General features: G+C 32.1%; 9 protein-coding genes across 9 annotated transcripts; 4 read left to right on the forward strand and 5 right to left on the reverse strand.

The window, feature by feature from the left end:
- Window positions 1-338: 338 nt before the first annotated feature.
- On the forward strand, window positions 339-4,740 carry BN7_6320 (Guanine nucleotide-binding protein subunit beta 2; the record flags this gene model as incomplete). The annotated part of the gene is made up of 4 exons (XM_011273124.1): window positions 339-368; window positions 438-874; window positions 1,564-2,115; window positions 2,622-4,740. The coding sequence occupies 4 exons, from the start codon at window positions 339-341 to the stop codon at window positions 4,738-4,740; spliced, it is 3,138 nt and encodes a 1,045-aa protein (XP_011271426.1).
- A 219-nt stretch (window positions 4,741-4,959) lies between these two features.
- BN7_6321 (N-acetyltransferase) lies at window positions 4,960-6,279 on the reverse strand (the record flags this gene model as incomplete). Its single annotated transcript, XM_011273125.1, has 1 exon — window positions 4,960-6,279. The coding sequence occupies one exon, from the start codon at window positions 6,277-6,279 to the stop codon at window positions 4,960-4,962; it is 1,320 nt and encodes a 439-aa protein (XP_011271427.1).
- A 965-nt stretch (window positions 6,280-7,244) lies between these two features.
- Window positions 7,245-8,570, reverse strand: BN7_6322 (N-acetyltransferase SLI1; the record flags this gene model as incomplete). The annotated part of the gene is made up of 1 exon (XM_011273126.1): window positions 7,245-8,570. The coding sequence occupies one exon, from the start codon at window positions 8,568-8,570 to the stop codon at window positions 7,245-7,247; it is 1,326 nt and encodes a 441-aa protein (XP_011271428.1).
- Window positions 8,571-10,555: 1,985 nt separating this feature from the next.
- Window positions 10,556-11,863, reverse strand: BN7_6323 (Glutamate-1-semialdehyde 2,1-aminomutase; the record flags this gene model as incomplete). Its single annotated transcript, XM_011273127.1, has 1 exon — window positions 10,556-11,863. The coding sequence occupies one exon, from the start codon at window positions 11,861-11,863 to the stop codon at window positions 10,556-10,558; it is 1,308 nt and encodes a 435-aa protein (XP_011271429.1).
- Window positions 11,864-12,515: 652 nt separating this feature from the next.
- On the forward strand, window positions 12,516-13,613 carry BN7_6324 (uncharacterized protein; the record flags this gene model as incomplete). The annotated part of the gene is made up of 1 exon (XM_011273128.1): window positions 12,516-13,613. The coding sequence occupies one exon, from the start codon at window positions 12,516-12,518 to the stop codon at window positions 13,611-13,613; it is 1,098 nt and encodes a 365-aa protein (XP_011271430.1).
- A 23-nt stretch (window positions 13,614-13,636) lies between these two features.
- On the reverse strand, window positions 13,637-14,272 carry BIO4 (dethiobiotin synthase; the record flags this gene model as incomplete). The annotated part of the gene is made up of 1 exon (XM_011273129.1): window positions 13,637-14,272. The coding sequence occupies one exon, from the start codon at window positions 14,270-14,272 to the stop codon at window positions 13,637-13,639; it is 636 nt and encodes a 211-aa protein (XP_011271431.1).
- A 417-nt stretch (window positions 14,273-14,689) lies between these two features.
- Window positions 14,690-15,997, forward strand: BIO3 (adenosylmethionine-8-amino-7-oxononanoate transaminase; the record flags this gene model as incomplete). Its single annotated transcript, XM_011273130.1, has 1 exon — window positions 14,690-15,997. One exon carries the CDS (start codon window positions 14,690-14,692, stop codon window positions 15,995-15,997), a length of 1,308 nt encoding a protein of 435 aa, XP_011271432.1.
- A 307-nt stretch (window positions 15,998-16,304) lies between these two features.
- Window positions 16,305-17,811, reverse strand: BN7_6327 (Inorganic phosphate transporter; the record flags this gene model as incomplete). The annotated part of the gene is made up of 2 exons (XM_011273131.1): window positions 16,305-17,452; window positions 17,688-17,811. 2 exons carry the CDS (start codon window positions 17,809-17,811, stop codon window positions 16,305-16,307), a joined length of 1,272 nt encoding a protein of 423 aa, XP_011271433.1.
- A 539-nt stretch (window positions 17,812-18,350) lies between these two features.
- Window positions 18,351-19,276, forward strand: BN7_6328 (uncharacterized protein; the record flags this gene model as incomplete). The annotated part of the gene is made up of 3 exons (XM_011273132.1): window positions 18,351-18,377; window positions 18,754-18,799; window positions 18,921-19,276. The coding sequence occupies 3 exons, from the start codon at window positions 18,351-18,353 to the stop codon at window positions 19,274-19,276; spliced, it is 429 nt and encodes a 142-aa protein (XP_011271434.1).
- Between the last annotated feature and the right edge of the window lie 390 nt (window positions 19,277-19,666).

Consider the following 19,666-nt stretch of genomic DNA (forward strand, 5'->3'; position numbering starts at 1 on the left):
AAGGCTTAATATTTTTGCGAATATTTATATTTATGAATCGCGCGAAAATTCATTGATTTTTTTTGGCTCTTTTGATTTCGTTCAAAGTACTCAATTTGAATTGACTTGTGTAAAGGGGACTTGCACCAGAAGAGCCGCAATATCACTAAAACAATGAGTAAACCAAATAACACATTGAGTAAATATAAGATAGTGTTCCTGGGTGAACAAGGTGGTAAGTGTTTTTTCTGCTATCTTTTTTTGCTGCAATCTAAGCAGAAGATGAGATGACATTTCAGATCAAAAACAAAAACTGACAAACAAATTTAGTTGGGAAAACATCATTGATTACTAGATTCATGTATGACACATTTGATGACAACTATGCGGTATGTTCGCTCTAGATCAGGGCCCTGATGTTTCTTTTTCTTTTTAATTTTAACTAACATATGTAATAGGCCACAATTGGTATTGATTTTTTATCTAAAACTATGTATCTTGATGATAAAACAGTAAGATTACAATTATGGGATACAGCTGGACAAGAAAGATTTAGATCATTAATACCTTCATACATAAGAGACTCCCACGTTGCAGTTATAGTTTATGATATTACTTCTAAAAAGTCATTTGAATTAGTTGATAAATGGATTGAAGATGTTAAAGCTGAAAGAAGTGAAAATGTTGTATTATGTTTGGTCGGTAACAAAAATGATCTTGCTGATAAAAGACAAGTGTCCTTGGAAGATGGTGAAGCAAAAGCAAAGGAACTTAGCTGTTCCATTTTCATAGAGACTTCAACTAAACTTGGTTATAATGTTAAAAATATGTTTAAGAAAGTTGCCAAAAGTTTACCTGAATTTGAGGAATCTAAGAATAGTCAACCAGAAGGTGAGTATATCATTTGTGATTTTAAAGTAATTTTTAAAGGATAATTTACTAACGATGCATTTGAGTTATTGATATAGCAACTGATAATAACCAAGAGGAAGAATCTCAATGTCAGTGTTGAAAGAATGATAACGTAACATCTAAGGCTAAAAACAAGGTTCACATTGCACTATAATAAATTTACAGAACACATTTTGAACATTTAGAGATCATATTTGTACATTAGATAACCTCAATTATAATGGAGGTATTTTTGAAATGAAATTCATACAATATTGTAGTTTTTTTCAACGCTGACTTGTACATTAAATCATGTGTTCCATGAGCTTGGTGAACATATTATGTATTCCCATCAAATTCTTAAGCTAGATGTGATGATGCAAAACAAAGTGGATTTGGAGCATTTAAAACTTAAAAACAGCTTATAGCTTGATTCAATTATTCTTGAGTATTGGTTTAAACTTTATACATAGTACCAATATAATTTATTTGCGAGCGCGATACCGCGAATATTGACCCGCGTAAATTCTTCACCACTTTAAAGATTTTATCAAATACACAAATAATAAAGATTTTTATAGACCAAAACAACACAAAGCAAATCATATCAGTGCTTTTTTTTATTCATTGAAAGGAAATGATAAGAAATCAACTCATTAATATTGCAAAACCTACCGGGACGCTACCATTTAGAATTCCTATTAGATCAGTTGTTACAAAAAATGATGTTACTCCTTCTAAATTAGCCACCGATTTCCCCTTAAATTCAAACATTCCAAAACCTGCAAACTCTATGGATTATGTATTAACAACTTTGGATAATGTTGCTGACTGGGCTAGAAAATCATCATTTTGGCCTGTGACATTTGGTCTAGCATGTTGCGCTGTGGAAATGATGCATGTCTCAACTCCAAGATATGATCAAGATAGATTAGGTATTATCTTTAGAGCTTCTCCAAGACAGTCAGATATTATGATTGTTGCAGGTACACTAACAAATAAAATGGCACCAGCTTTAAGACAAGTTTATGATCAAATGGCAGAGCCAAAATGGGTTATCTCTATGGGATCTTGTGCAAATGGAGGTGGTTATTATCATTATTCCTATTCTGTTGTTAGAGGATGCGATCGTATCGTTCCAGTTGATGTTTACGTTCCAGGATGCCCACCAACTGCTGAAGCTTTAATGTATGGTGTTTTCAGATTACAAAAAAAGATGTTGGCTGCCAAACCAACCAGAATGTGGTATAGACAATAATACCCTCATTCATTTTTCCTTATTTATTTATTTATTTATTACTTATTTATTATCTATCACATATTTATTAATTATATTTCATCAATTATTCATGTTGATTTGACTCAAAAGAATTGCCAGTTGTGTGTACTGTGTAATGTGTAATATGAGTACTTTAATATAGTATTGGCTGCGAATCGCGATGCATCTCCACATTAATTTTCAGCAGCTAGGCATCGGCTTATGTAAGGGATGTCTCTTTCTGCTGCGAAATGTGAAATTTTCACAGGCAGCTGCTTTTCAATTATAATACAATTATAACTAGTACATATTCATAGTTGACAACTTAGAACAAGATTACAGGGGGCAAATTTGAATTACAACATTGGATATTATTATAAGTGATTCATTGTAACCAGGCCAGTTATACATAGGGAAGCAAATAAAACTGTCCGATATCGTGCTTGAGAAAACTTATACCCCCATCAAAAGTCAAAGTATCGTGATTGTTCAGTATTATGTCGGCCCCACTCATAGCAATCACTTACCATTCAAGTGAAGAAAATGATCAATATCTTCACCAACTATCAGCAGAGAGGAAGCTCAAACATTATTATTTAAATATATTGAGAACTCAAATCAAAGAACTTAAACTTTCCAATGGGGCTATTAATGGTGATCAAGCTAGTCAAGAATATGGATCAGACGCTTCAGATGACGATTCAGATGTTTTAGACGAAGATGAGCTCCTTTTTAAAGATTCAAGCTCAAATCCCAATGAAATTCGTGCATATGAATATAACAAAATATCACTTTTGAAAGATTACCCTGGTAAATATATCAAAAATCATAAGATTTGGACACCTTTCACAAGTCCAAAATGGATAGATTCCAATTTAGTTGAAGGAAGAGATCAGTATAATCAAGAACTTTTAAAATCAGGAGAGCCTATTCCAGCTTCCGAATTCAACAGTGAATCCTTTGATGTTTTTGATGAATCAAAATTCTTAAACTATTTACATCTACCCAAAGTAATGGGTAAAGCACCTTTACCACCGTTGATCTATCATACAACTTGTGAAATAGATGGACAAATATATATACTAGGTGGTGCAACTACTTTATTCAAGGACAACAACGTTTTGGATGATTTATCAAACTATGTGGTAGATGGTGTTAATTTACCTAGACCACTAAACTCTAAATTATTGAACAACCCAAGTATAATTCCAAATGAACGTTTATATACGGTTTCCTCAGAGACAAGTTTAATTTCAAAACCAAAAGCTAGTGGCGATATTCCTCCACCTTTGATTGCAATGTCTGCTAGTAAAATATCAAGCAGACACATATTTTATTATGGGGGATTTGAATTAATAAATCAAGTGGCTTATGATGCTGATTCAAAGAAGATTTACATAAAGAAACATGTGAGGCTAAACAACAGTGGATACGTTTTGGACGTTCGTTGTTTGAAATTCAGAAAATTTGAATTGATTGCACATCCAAATATGTTTACAAGATATCCATTAACCGTTCCAAGATTTGGTCATTCTTCTTGTTCAGTTAATCTTTCAAAGCATTTAAAAATTGAAACAGGAACTGGAGGAATTGCTGCTACAGTTTTTATAATGGGTGGATTTAGACAGGATCCTAATAATCCTTCAAAATTCAAACCAATAAGGGATTTATGGAAAGTTGAATTGTCCATAACTTACAGGGGAAAACATGATTATATCATCTTTGGTGATAATGTATTAGCAACTCCAATACCGGGGCCATTGGATGATAATTTAATCCCTGCAGCAAGAGGATTTCATTGTGCTGAAATTTATGATGCCAATTATGTTCATGGAAAAAGAGCTCCAAATCAAACTAAAAAGTTGCATAATCCAAATAGGATTGGGATTGCAAGACCATCATCTCCTGCATCTGTTTTATCTGAAAGTTCAATATCTAGTACACAGAAAAATGTGAATGGAAATGAAACTTTAGATTTAAAATTAGTTGTTCATGGTGGTACAGATGGTGAATCAATTTTTGGTGATACATGGATTTTTGATTTTGACGACGAAAGTTGGTCACATGTCTCCACATATTTTCATAACTATGACGATGAAGCTCAACCCTTAAAAACAAAATATCAGTGTCAATTCAAGAGAACCGGCCATGGGGCCATTTTAATTGATAAATATATTTATATCATAGGCGGGGCGATGCCATCAGATTTCAACGATATTGAATTGGATTCGAATGAAAATACTTTACCTGATATTTCCTCACTTCTATCATCAATTAAAAACCAAAATGATGTCCAAAATGTTAAAAATGATCATTATCAAAGACTTTTTGTTTTAAATTTGAAAACTCAAACTTGGTCTTTGATCAAATACTTCCATGGGATACTACCTCTGATAGGTACAAGTGGTAGTCTTACATCATTTGGGAATGTTGGTGCTACTGTAACGCAAGCAAATTCAAAAGTATTTGTTATTGGTGGTCAGATCGTTCCACATCATAAATATAATAATAACTCAAAAGAGTACGAGATGAATTTTCTAAATGGAGGTATTTCAATATTTGAATTCCCATTAGCCACGTCATTACAACCAGATTTAAAAAACTACTTATGAGTTAATGAGAAGCCAGACAAATTATTAAACATTATAACCTTCAAGTAATTCAACAATAATAATCGAAGCAAATATTAAAAAAAAGTTTTTTTCTATAAAATATAATAAAGAAAAACAAAGTGTATATTCAAAAAAAAACCAACAGCTGCATGTTAACTATTACTTTTGTGTTGTATTATTCTTTTTTCTTAATAATTAGAATTGAATTAATATTCACAGCTAATCATAAAGACCATCTAAAGCATTATGTAGTAATGATTCCAAAATTTGAACAAAATCTTTAAAATAAGGACCGAATTCTGGAACACCATCCAAAGTGATGTTTGTCTTATTTTTAGTGGATATAATACTATTTGAAATATAATAACCTGTGATATCATTTGGTTGGGAGAATATGAACTCTTCAATCAGAAACTTTGGGTTCACCGCGGTAACTTTTGGTATTCTTAAGCCTAAATTTGAAACTTCTAAAACACCTTTTCTAGGTTGTGGTATACATGATAGAACAAGATCCTTCGAGCAAACATATTTCAGCATACCGATAATTCCAGCAGATTTGATCAATTTTGGTTTAGTGAAAAGTGAATTTATATATTTCACATATCTCCAATCAATAGTTTTCAAATTTGATTGAGTTTTGCAGTTCATTTGCATATGTGAGATTAATAAACCATAATAAGATTGGAATTCATCTAATAATAACGATCGAAGATTAAAGGGAACAGAAATATCGATGTTTTCATTTTTCAATTGAGATAATGCAAGGATATTCAGATAAACCCAAAAGCTGGTAAATTGAACATTTCTAGTTTTTAAAATTGATTTTAACTTGAGGAATTGCTTTGAATCCAAACTTATAATATATTTATATGTTTGATGTGTTAATGTTTTCCCATTATTCAAGACCCAACCTTTTTTGGAGCCTTCATACTTTGTTTTAGGTTTCACCAGGTATCTAACAAATGGTTGTATCCAATCCGGAGAAAATGTTTCCAATACTTTACTTAATAAATGAAGACAGCCTGGTCTGATAAGAGCATTGAACTGTTTTATATCTGGGTTAACCTCAGGAGTAATCTCTTGATCATTCAAGATGTACAACAGCTCCTCATTCATCAATGTTACAGTGGTTCCATCATATAATGTGTGATCCACAACAAACAACAGCCATCTTTGGTTTATAACAATCAGTTTCCAAAGTGGGTTTTGAACCCCAAAAGGAAATATTTGTCTATGCTGATTATTTATAAAGTCACTTAGCTCAAAGACCGACTCATCAAATTGATAAAACTCCACAAAATCATCCCTCCAGCAATTAATCTCCCGTGTGATTAACTTACCTTTGGAATTTGGGAATATATTAAGACGTAGCTTCATTCTGTGACAATATAATTTATGGATAGATTTCAACAACACGTCTTTTTCCACAGAGTTATTCAGCTTGGAACCCACAGTGAAGCATGACCACACTTTTAATTTATTCTTATGATAATTCATTGCCTCAAGCTTCCATAGTTCTTCATCTGCTCCATGGACCATTTTTGTTATAGTATATTGATATTTTTCTCAATTTATTAGGTGAATATAAAATGAATAAAACCAAAGATCAACATATGGAAATAGGTTTGTTATATATATATGATTCTTTAACGAACATTCAGAAAAATATTGGCATAAACAACAGTTATTCACGTAACAATATAGTCTGATTTTTTCGAGGTCAAGCCCAAATTTCACGTTCCTTTAGAGTTAATGAATTCACTGGCACACTGGCAGTGACACCATGCCGTAAATATTTTCTTGTAGGAGCTTGGGAGTGCATACTTCAGCTTTTAGGCCTTATTCGATTATTGTGTAATTTTGTAGAACATAATCATTTTTTTATTGTAGAACCAATACTTCATCTTTAAAGTTTGAGCGAAGAACGTATGTCAGTAACTTTATTTTAAATTACGACTCGGCTTTCTACCCATATAGCTCCTAGCTGTTACTTATGAACCGTGGCTAATCGATATTAAAGAGTCTTTGTATTGATGTAAGTTCATGTCTTGCTATTCTAAGTTGATCTGTGATCAATTAAATTATGCCAGATGAATTATTTTTTTTTGTCCCTATCAACTTTAAACTTTTTGCTTTGAAAATATTTCTTCTAGATGAAATTATCAGTTTACGCTTTCGCTTTTTATTGAATGGTACATGGCATGTATTCTAGATTATGTTATACAATTTATTCAAAATGCTGCTTTAGAAGTAAACGTTAATGCTCATTTGGCTGAATACCTACACTCATATATCAAGATACAAATTAAAGTTACTATAATATACTGACGACTTATCAACTGTACCGTTAAAAAGAAAAATTATTATATTAAAATTATTATCAAGTATAAGCTGACAAACCACCATGTAATCACTCCTAAAAAGGTAAACTTATTTGATCCAGCCAATTTAAGTTGCATATTTTGATGAATTAAAGAAGCGTATATTTGGAACTTTGTTATTAATTATTCATAATACCCATTGATTGCATTTCTCAAAATTGTTTCAACGTTATTTGCATACGTTGGAAATTCATTTGCAAATTCTGGAACACCGTCTAAAATAATATTTGTTTTAGTTTTACTTGAAATCACAGCATTTGAAACATTATAACCTGAAAGATCATTTGGCAAAGAAAAGAAAAATTCTTCAGGGGTATATTTTTTCCATGATTCACCATCTGGATCGACTCTCAATCCCAAGTTTGAAACTTCTAATCCACCTTTTCTTGGTGATTTTAAAGCTGATTCAATAAGTCCACGAGCACTAACATATTTAATCATTCCAAGCATTTGTGATTGTTTTACTTGGTATTTATGTGCAACACTACCATTTAAAAATCTAACAAAATCCCAGTCAATTGAATCATGATCAACTTTGGTATGTACATTTAAAGTAACATGTGAAACTAATAAACCATACCATCTTAAATATTCTGGTGGTAATAAATTGGTTCTCATATTGAATGGAATTGATAAATCAACAGCTGACTTTCCCAATTGTGCAACTGCAAGAACATTGATATATGCCCAAAATGCTGTGAAATTTACACCATGTGATTTTGTTAATTTTTTAATTATGGAAAATTCTTCATTAGTTATTGTAATTAAGTGCTTTAATTTATTTGTTGTTCTTTCAATTTTATGAGTTACTCCCCAATCATCATATGCACCAGTTTCAAATTCACTTTTTGGTCTATAAATCAGATTAACTAAAGGATAAGCCCATTTTGGTGCAAAAGTTTGGATGACAGTTTTGATTGTATGTCCAAGTTTTGGTTTTAATAGATCATGATATGGTTTAATATCTGGAATTCTATCAACTGGGATATCACGATCATTCAATATTGTGATCAAATCCTCACATATATAAAGTGCAGTGTTCCCATCATATAAGGTATGATCACAAAGAATAACTAAATATTGATGGTTCAATACAACCAATTTCCATAAAGGCTTTTGAACACCCAATTCAAAATATTGATTATGTTGTTGTTTAAAAGCTTCAATAATATCAAAATCATCAGTTGGATAATCGACAAAATCAACAAAATCATCAGACCAACCATTTATCTCTTCGGTAACAAACCTTTTTTTAGGATATTGGAAAACATTCAAACGTAACTGAACCCTCAACGTGAATAATTTGTGGATACCTTTTAAAATATCATCTGTTTCTAATTTTTCGTTTAATTTAGCACCAACAAGGAAACATGACCAAGCTTTCAAAGTGGTCTTCCAGTACATCATACGTTCCAGGTTTTCAAGATCTTTGTTTGGTCCAGCCACCATTTTGAATAAAGTTTTATCAGATGTTGATGTTGTCTTATTCTTTGTATTAATTAAATTTATAATTTGTGAAAATTAAGAAGTTGTACCCAGAATTGTTATAAAAGGGCCTTTCTATCTAGATGTTTTAAGTCTCTAACAAAATTTATTGAAAATGTATCTTTCAAATATCAAAATTAACGAGTACCAAAAGTGTGAAATATATTCATATTTATGAGGAACGGGGTCATTACTTATATTTATATGTATCTGCACATTTTTATATGTGATGTTCAAAAGAATCAGACCTCAAGACTTACACAGTGCACACTATTCAGAAACAAAAACAAGTATTGTTTTTAAATAATCTTACTAAATGTTTTTCAAATATTTGCAATTTAGATCCTTGCAAAATACTTTATCATATTTACCGCATAAAGATCTTCAGGTAGTTTACGGGAGTACATGAATGATGAGGTTTATGAGGTTCATGTTTAGTTTAAACGCGTCGTATATGTCACTAAAATAGGACGACTAGCTGGAGAAGGAGAAGAATATTAAATACTAAAGTTTTTAAGTTGAAGGCGACATCGTCCATATGTACATCAATATATTGATGTGATTTTTAACAAAAAAGTTATAAGCTTATATACTCGACACTCGTTATACAGACGCACAGCTAATAAGTGAAGGAGTTAAATCATATGGTACCTCGAAAAAGGTTCAGTTAAAATGGAAATTTCAGTGTGCTTTGATATTGATTTTGATTAATTGTAGTTGAGTCTTGAACCTTGTTTATATGAAGAGCCTTATAAATTTTGTATTACACATGGACTTAATTTTGCATAATAATTAAAGCAAAACTGAGGTAGAAAAAACCAAGGAGCAGGGGATCCATGTACTGTTCTTTTTGTTCATATAAACTTGCTGAAGCTTGCACCTCGTACCGTTGAATGCTAAGTAGTAACTTGAACTTTTAAAAGAAAATATAACTACGGTTTTAGTGTGAAGAAAGACGAAGACGCTGCTCAAGGTAGACATCAGACAGACATCGACATGGATTAGCTTTGTTTAACTGGGGTTTAGAACTGCTCTGGTTGTTTGTTGATGTGCGTCACGGTTGTCAAACAAGCTGATATTGCAGTTAGATCTACGTTCGCAGCTTCTCTAGAGTCTCAATGCAGGACCCAGCTCAGAACCATGTTATGGTGAGAAAAAAAAGGGTAAGTACTAAGTAGTAATTACAGAGCTGCTGGGCAATAAAGCTAATAGATACAAAGTTGAACATGATTTTACATCACTTGAAAGATTGTATATGTATATATAGGCCAAAGTTCTGATCTAGATTTATGTATAAAAAACTTGAATGAAATCGCCTACATTATAACTTGTTTTGGGATATTTAAAGTGAGGCTCTAAATATGAGCCATTAATAATATAGGCTGCACCCGTGTGATTCCCGAGTATACCCGACCGTGTTCTTGAATTTAATCCCATATAATCCATGATCCATGATCCATGATGCACCAGGCGCCACGCCAAACTCGGGATGTTGAGATTTTAAACAAGACTAGAGATAGTGCAGTACAAGAGACTAGTCGTGGACAGACGGCATTGATAATGAATGATCATGCTATAGATATATAGTTATATTATATAGGTATATATATTAATTTTATATAACATATCTAATTATATATATTAGTACGTACGTCTCGAATATTAATATTGAGAGCTGTTAGTTAATATTTAAGAGATATAATATATCTGACTAGCCAAATTAACATATTATATATACCTAGATATTACGTTTAATTAATATTAATATTAACGTATGTCAAAAATTAAATATTGTTTGAATATAAAAGTTAATTAAATATAAGTGTGCCATTTCTATTGTCGAAGATACCACGATCTATAAATATACAAAATTCAATTATATTTCAGCAAGCTATACAATATAACTGCTCTTTGAATTTAATTACACCAAAATATCTTTGATTTTCGACTCACTCAAGTTGCTTCAATACGTTAATAGTTGCTTCACATAACCTGATCAAATCTGCTTCTTCAATAATGAATGGTGGCATTAAATAAATCAATTTTCCAAATGGACGTACCCATGCACCAGATTCAACAAATTTTTTTTGTAGATACTCCGTTTCATATGGGGTTTTCAATTGAATAACTGCTAATGCACCAATTCCACGAATATCATCAACAGTTGAATCCATGAGGTTTGAAGATTTAATCTTGTCGAAAAGTTCTAAGTTGAAAATCTTCTCAATATTATTGACTTGATTGATCCAGTGTCCCCGTTGTAATATCTCGAGTGATTTATTACCAACTGCGCAAGCCAAAGCGTTTGCCATATACGTTGGGCCATGGAAGAATCTTTTACCAGGACTTTCACAAACGAACGAAGATACATCTCTTGTCATTAATACAGCACTCAAAGGTAGATAGCCACCCGTTAAACCTTTCCCACATAATAAAATATCAGGGATAATCTGTGAATGTTCATGGGCAAATAACTTACCTGTTCGACCAAAACCTGTAGCAATTTCATCTAATATTACTAAAACATTATATTCATCACATAATTTACGCAATTGTCTCAAATATTCAGGATGATAAATTCTCATACCACCTGCTCCTTGAACTATTGGTTCCAAAATAACGGCCGCGATTCTTTCATGATTTGAAATTAATTGCTTTTTCAAAGGTTCAAAATCTTTTGGATCCCATTCTTCATTGAATCTTGTCTTTGGAGCATCGACGAAAAAATTATTTGTCAAATAGCCACTATAATTTCTATGCATGGAGTTTATTGGATCACAAACTGACATTGCACCAAATGTATCACCGTGATAACCATAATTGACTGTTAAGAATCTATCTTTTGGAAACTTTGTTTCATTTTTTTCTCTTTTACCAGCCCAATAAAGGTGTGCTAATTTCAAACCAACTTCAACCGCAACTGAACCTGATTCAGCATAAAAGACACTATCTAAAGGTTCCGCAGTCATTGATATTAATTTCTTACTTAGTTGAACAGCTGGCTCGTGAGATATACCAGCAAACATGAAATGTGTGAATTTAGGAACTTGATCATAAATTGCTTGATTTAATTCTTCATTACATCCACCATGTATTTGACACCACCATGAACTCATACCATCAATCAAATCTGTTCCATCTTCTAAAGTTATATGGGCACCTGATGTTTTAACAATTGGATAAGTTGGAATTGGCGAGGTTAATGATGAATATTGGTGCCAAATGTGATCACGGTCAAATTCTAAGTCAATAGTCATTTTTCTTTGGATTTTGTTTTGACAATTCTAATACTTTTTTGAAGTGTTTGAACGTAAAATTTGTGCATCAATACACTTTTTATATCTAAATTCCCACAAGTATGGAACGATGTTTCTTGACTATTGAATCAAGAGCCCCCAACAAAAGTTGACTCAAATTGAGTCAGACAGAAAATCCAACATGTATAAATGTGGTCATTTTGATTGGATCTCTTAGACTCACGAGTCACTGCCTTATTCAGATTAAACTGTCACAGTGTCAAAGTTGCAACTCCATACACTTTTAATAATTTTCCAAATTAACCTTTAAGTGTAATTCGCGAATACAAATTTCCAATTCGGAAATTATTTTGAGTCATCTGGAAATTAAATTATTTCAATATGATTCAACAGTTACTCAACAATCACAGACGTTGGTGTAAATGATTGGCATGCAAAAACAGTAGGAGGTTCAACAGAAAGGTTTGGAAATAATCATGGAGTATGATCCAGGTCGTGTCAATTACGAGGTGCAATAACTGATTATGACTTATGACTGTGCAAAATGTATTTAAAGGCAGTGGTTTCCAGCTAATCATGCGTGTTATAAAATTTAATAATATTTAAATTATTTTGACATCAATTAGATCAAGAATACAAATTGAGTTGTGAAATGACTGTTATAGATACCAATGAATATTTAGGGAACTCAACAACAAGGACATTACATAGAATAGAACTATCTGAGCTTTCAAAACCTATTGAAGATGAATTGGTTTCAAATACCCCTAGTCTAGCTGAAACCAAAAAAGCATCCATAATTGAGCCACCAGTGAGACAAACTGAAACTCCAAAGATCACATTGAAGGATATTTCAGTAAATTATAATGATGCCACTGTTGATAATACAAGTGAAATCTTGGAGAAATATGGTGTGGTTATTGTTAAAGATTTCATGAACAATGTTCAATTGGATAAAATTAAATCAGAACTTGATCCAATATTTGACTCTAAAAAAAATGATCCAAGATTGTATCCAAAGGAAACAATAAGGGTGACTGCTTCTGTTTCTAAATCACCAGCTGTTGTTCACGAAGTTTTAAAAAATCCATTACATGTTCAATTAAGTGAGAAATTTTTAGCTAAAAAAAATGCATTTTGGATTGGTAATAATTTGAATATTGGATCCTCACCAGCTATAGTCTCAAGCTCCATTGCATTTAGAGTTGGCCCAGGAGCAAGCTATCAAGCATTACATAGAGATGATCATTCAGAGCATAATATAATTGAACATCAAGATTTATATAGATATGGGTCTGATACACAATTAGGCGTTTCTGTTGCTTTGAGTCAAGTCACAAAGCAAAATGGAGGTACAAGATTTATACCAGGATCACATTTATGGGATCATTTGAGGAAGCCTAAAGAGGAAGAATGTATGACTATTGAGGTGGATGAAGGTGATGGATTTTTCATGTTAGGGTCTGTGTTTCATGGTGCCGGTAAGAACATAACTAATGATGAATTTAGAACTTTATTAATTCTATTTATGTGTGCTGCAACTTCAAGACAAAAAGAAAACATTTATCTAACAACACCAATCGATTATTTTAAACAATTTGACACCGAAGAATTGAAATTATTAGGTCTCAGTATGAGTGAACCATTTTCTGGTATGCTTGAGTTACAAGATGCCAGAGCTAAACTTAAACCAGGATTTGTAAGAAAATCAAATTACTCAGATGTTTGTCAAGTCTCAGATGTTAATTAAATTATATAAATCATTTCAATTAATCAGTTATATATATATACATCTTTTAAATTAGGAACTAAATGTTCAACTTCTTGTAAACTTTTTGACTTTGGTATTTGGCAAATGATGTTGACACCATAAGCTTTCAATGTATCGGCATTATCATTGTTGATATCACCATTAAGAATAACTCCCAAAACCTTCACTTTTCTATTTTGTAAATGTTCAATTGTTAATAAAGTATGGTTTAAAGTGCCCAATTCAGATCGAGCAACAACAATCACAGGAACATCAAATTGTTTTATTAAATCAGTTGTAATTTGTTTGTCATTAATTGGTACTTGGACACCACCAGCACCTTCGATAATCAATGGAAGATCTTGTATTTCATTTGGGATGTTGATTGTATTGAGATCAATCAATGATTTTGATTCCAAAACAGTAGCTCTCCAAGGACTTAAAGGTAATTGAAGTTCCACAGCTGGACTTGAAGTCTTCAATTCCGCCCCTATTAAGCCTGTGACTGTTTTAGTGTCACCAGGATCACAGTTTAAGCCAGTTTGGAAAGGTTTCCAGTAAGCCATTTTCCATTTCTTAACTAGTAAAGCAGATATAAAGGTTTTACCAACATCAGTATCAGTACCTGTAATGAATATTCTTTTAGGCATTTCATCCATTTTACACTAGATTTAGACTTATATACAATTGTGTATAATGAAATGATGATATGATGATGTATTTTATATACAAAAGGTTCAACATTTTGAAATCTCATAGTGATTACGTACGTAAGTGCGTATTTGAGTATTTGAGTCATGTTTTGACTCAAGTCCGAGTCATCACATAGAAGATATAATTGGCATCAACAAGGTGTACCTGTACACAACGGAACCCAACAATCAGTTGATTTACACTTTGACAAAGTCATCCATCATAAATATGACTACTGCTGCCCGCATTTTGAATAATCACCTAGTATTGACTCTTCACGGATATAAAATCAATTGATCATCTAAGTTTCTTCATTCAAGTTGATTGTTTTCAGATCTAGGTATATATCAAAACTTCGAAGTCTTAATTGATTGAAAAATACAATGAGTTCGATAGAAGATAAACTTGAGTTTGATCGTAAACACATTTGGCATCCATATACTTCGTTGACTAAACCATTGACTTGTCACCATGTTGATTCTGCAGATGGGGTTCACATAAACTTGAGTTCTGGTGAAAAATGTGTTGATGGTATGTCATCTTGGTGGTGTGCAATTCATGGTTACTCAAATTCAGAACTGAACAAGGCTGCTTTGGAACAAATAGGTAAGATGTCACATGTTATGTTTGGTGGATTAACACATGATCCTGCCATAAAACTAGTTGAAAAATTATTAAAACTTGTTGATGATAAATTGGATTGTTGCTTTTTAGCAGATTCAGGTTCAGTTTCTGTTGAAGTTTCCCTCAAAATGGCTATCCAATATTGTCATGCAAATGGTCAGCCTCAAAAAGATAGATTCTTGACTATAAGCAATGGGTATCATGGTGATACTTTTGGTGCAATGTCGGTGTGTGACCCTATAAATTCGATGCATACTTTATATTCAGGTTATATGTCAGATAAACATATTTTTGCACGAACACCACAGTGTAAGTTTAATGAAGAATGGGACCCTAAAGATGTTGTGGATTTTGAACAGAAACTCATCAGTAACCATAAAAATATAGCTGCTGTTATAATAGAACCGATATTACAAGGAGCAGGTGGAATGAGAATGTATCACCCAATGTATTTAAAAAGAGTTAGACAGTTATGTGATGAATATGGTATTCTTTTGATTTTAGATGAGATTGCTACTGGTTTTGGCCGTACAGGTAAATTGTTTGCATATGAACATAGTGATATAGTGCCAGATATATTGTTGGTTGGTAAAGCTTTAACTGGTGGTTATATGACACTCGCAGCATTGACTTGTCAAAGATTTGTTGCAGAAATGATTGGTAATGACCCCAAAACAGGTGGAAGTATGATGCATGGTCCTACGTTTATGGGTAATCCTTTAGCATGCGCCGTTGCAATCAAATCACTGGAGTTGATTGAAACTGGAGAATGGAAGAAACAATGTAAATTTATTGAAAGCATACTCGGAACTGAATTGATGAGACTTGAGAATTGCTCAATTGTAAAGGATATAAGAATATTAGGAGCGGTAGGTGTAGTGGAATTGAATTTACCAGTTGATATGGGATGGTTTCAAAAACTATTTGTGACTAAACACAATGTTTGGATTCGTCCTTTCAATAGGTTAGTTTATATTATGCCACCGTACATTATTAAAGAGAAAGAGTTGTTACAACTGACCAACGCAGTTGTTGATGTTGTACAATGCTTTTCACAAAAGGTATAACGTATCTAATATAAATATCTACAAAGAACTTCCATTGTAGTTGATTAGCCTTTCAAAAGCTTCAACTAAAGTTAAATCATAGAGAATCAAGTTTGTTTTGAGTGAAATTACACACGTAATTGAACAACATATGGAAATTTGATCAAAAATCTTATTGGTGCATCCCAGTAATACTATCGTAGTTTAATATATATATATATATATCGCAAGATTACAATAGCTAGCTGGTATGTTTGGAAAGATAACATTAAAATAGTGAGATAACTCGTTTTAATTAACTGGTTCTTATAAAAGTGAATCATATTTATTAACTAGAATTAACCTTATTTTGATGTCTCTTCTCTCCTATTTCACCATCCCATCCGTTTTCTTTTAAATATTCATTAAAGTCTTCATCTAAAAAGTCCAACTTTCTATCACCATGATCAGGAACACCTAGGTAAACAACTATTGCACCTAGAATACTCAATGCCCCACTTAAATAAAATGTTGAACTTTTACCCTTTGAAACCTGTAAAGGTGTGAATATTTCAGTACCAATTGCAGCTCCGGCTTTTCCAATTGCAGCAGAGATACCATATAATGTTCCCCTAATTGCAGAAGGAAATGATTCAGTACTGACTGCTGATTGTAAACTTGCTGGGCCAAAATTGATCAACATGTTTAATATGGCGTAAAAAATAATGAGTAATGCTGGAATTTCAGTAAACTTTTTGAATGCACCACCAACAACAAAACTAATTATAGCATATCCTATGAAGCCGATAATGATAACTTGTCTTCTTGTGAAGAATTGTAATGCTAGACAACTTAAAAATGTACCAAAAACTGCAAAAGATGAAAGAAATAATTGCCATTCTCCAGTTTTTTTCAAGGACGCACCCGGGATTGCAACTTGTAAAATAGATGTACTGAGAATATTATTTGGATATAAAATCATATCCATAATAAACCACATACCTGAAGTACATATGAAAGGTTTCCAATACTTCTTCGCAACTAATAAATATGGCACATTTTTTTTGATTGCATTGGTCTGATATGCTTTAGAATGGATCAATTTCCATCTGAAATAAAAAACTGAAATTGGAATAAATGCACCGATAGCAAAACAAGTTCTCCAAATACCGTTAAGATGATTTGAGCCCCAAATTTCGTGAACAATTAAAAATATGATAGTAGCAAATGGGACACCAAAAGCAATGAATAAATTTGTTGATAAGATAAAAGGAACTATTCTTTTCTTTGCGCTTAATGTTTCATTGACAGTCTCAATACCAGAGGACGCAGCAACAGGATATTCACCACCAATTCCAAAACCAGAAATACCTCTACCTATAATAAGCATCCAGAATATTTGATTTTCGCTTGAACCTCTAGCACATGCACAGATAATTACACCAATGATAATAAATCCTGTAGTGTAAATAAAGGTTTGCCTTCTACCCAATCTATCTGTTAAAAACCCAAAAAAAATTTGACCGAATATATTTGCAACTAACAAAGAATTAGAGACCATGGTCTTGTAATTTGTTGAATAGTTATGAAATGTTTTAGCAAAGACAGCATTTGCCATAGTCATTACCCCCTATATAAAGTTAGTAATAGATTACCAGTAATAATAAAGTTGAAATTAAACATACTTGGTGATATCCATCACTCCAAAAACCAGCAGAGCAACTAAGAATACCTGCAAACTTGACCCAAAAGCTTGGTTTCTTCTCTTGATGCTGTTCCAGCTCTAAAGCATGATCAAAACTTGAGACATTTTCGATGCTCTCAGCTTTTGTATTTATATCAATTTCCTTTGACATGTTATATAATAACGTTGTATGTTAATTAATATGATTCAACATTCATCATTTTTCAATATATCAGTACAAATCATGTGTTTATATAGTTGTACAATATAATTTTAGCAGAAAATGGGATTAGCTTTTTTTGGTTAATAATGTGATTCAACGGTAAATCATGATACAGTACCTAATAAACGTTTTGTAATTCATTTTGTTATTGCATTGTTGTTGAAAACGTGGATCAATGACACACACGACGTCGAAGTTGGTGATGTTCAAAATTGATCACATATAACTTTTTCACACAGCTGACTCCATGGGATGAAGCAGAAATAGCTTTCATAGAAGTGAAGCATTCAAGCGTCACATATGGTGTCAATGCAGTTATGTGGTACCTGCTTCAAAAAACACTCTTGAATCTTGATTTTATTATTATCGATTATTTTTTTTAATGCGCGATTGTAATTTGTTTTTCAAATAAACGTGTTATACTTCATTAACCAGCGACCACTTAGAAGTTCATTTGAGAACATAACTTGCGGATATAACTTAAAACGATGTTACATTGTATTGTTCGATTGTCGGTATGTGATCACTGATAAGGGATTATGTGTCCATCATCTCGTTGTGTTTTCATCTTGACGTTACTTCATTCCAGTATTGCTTTTTCCTCTAGGTAAAGGAAGCGGGTTTAAATGGACTTATCCCTTTTATAAGCAAGCCAGTCTATTCGTAATGATGAAGTTCATGAAATTCACAATGTGCATATAAAAACAATGGATCTGTCGCTATTGTATATCAGTACCACAGCTAAAAGCTGATTTTTCGAGAGCCAACAATGTCGTTTGAGGATAAAGATATTGAATTTTTCAATCTATTTGATAATCTACACCTAGTTGATGATTGAAATTCAAAAGAATACTTATATTCATAGAATTAATTCTGAATGATTATATATAGGTTTTGCTTGAAGATGTTCTAGCTACTGGTTATTCATCTTATGGAAGTAATAATACGTTTTTTTAATGAACATCATTATTAATCAAATCCATTTTCAAATCAAAATCAAATAAATAATTTGTGTGTTATTCAATTGGCTTATTATGCTGTTACTGCAAGAGTTTTAGGTTATCATCCATGTGAATTAAGAGATTTATTGTCTGGTGCAACTGGTAATTCTCAAGTTTTAACTAGCGTTTTAGCTATTGCTGAATCTAATTCATGGGAATCATTCTTTACTACTTTGAATAAATCTGTTACTTTTTTATTCTTTATTGGTGTCCGTTGTTATCAAGTTTATCCAAATACCACTTTACCACCATCAATTTTACAAGATTCTGATGAAAATGGTGAAGGTGTTACATATCCAATGTTATCAGTATTATATGTTAGAGGTTCAAAGAGATGGATTGATGTTTCATTAAGAAACTTTGTTGGTTCAATTTTACCTGGTGCTTTCCTTATGGATATCAAAAAATTATAACTTTAGAAATAAAAATTAATGTGTATAACGTATGTAACTAAACATGTCGAATTTATATAGATAAATCATGTAGCTTTTGTCGTGTACAAGTTCTTGGCTTGTTGTAAATTCTGAAAGTTTCAAAGTCAAATTTGTTTGTGTCGGTAATCACTAATATTGAAAAGGTAAATTTCACAAGCTTTTGCGAATATATGAATAAAGCACTATATGTAGTAGCTTTAGAAATAGGGTTCTGCTTTTTTTATCATCTAAATCACCTAGCTTTGTATTTCAATCATTCATTGTATTGTCTTCTTTGTTCTAATGTTGTAATTTTGAGATTCCAAAATGTTAAGTTTTGAGTTTATGAAAAAAAGGTAATTAAAAAAGCTTATTGGCTGGGATAAGGAA

The sequence above is a fragment of the Wickerhamomyces ciferrii genome, contig 00264 (genome assembly GCF_000313485.1).
Source record: "Wickerhamomyces ciferrii WGS project CAIF00000000 data, strain NRRL Y-1031 F-60-10, contig 00264, whole genome shotgun sequence".
In the NCBI taxonomy this organism is placed as follows: domain Eukaryota; kingdom Fungi; phylum Ascomycota; class Saccharomycetes; order Phaffomycetales; family Wickerhamomycetaceae; genus Hansenula; species Hansenula ciferrii.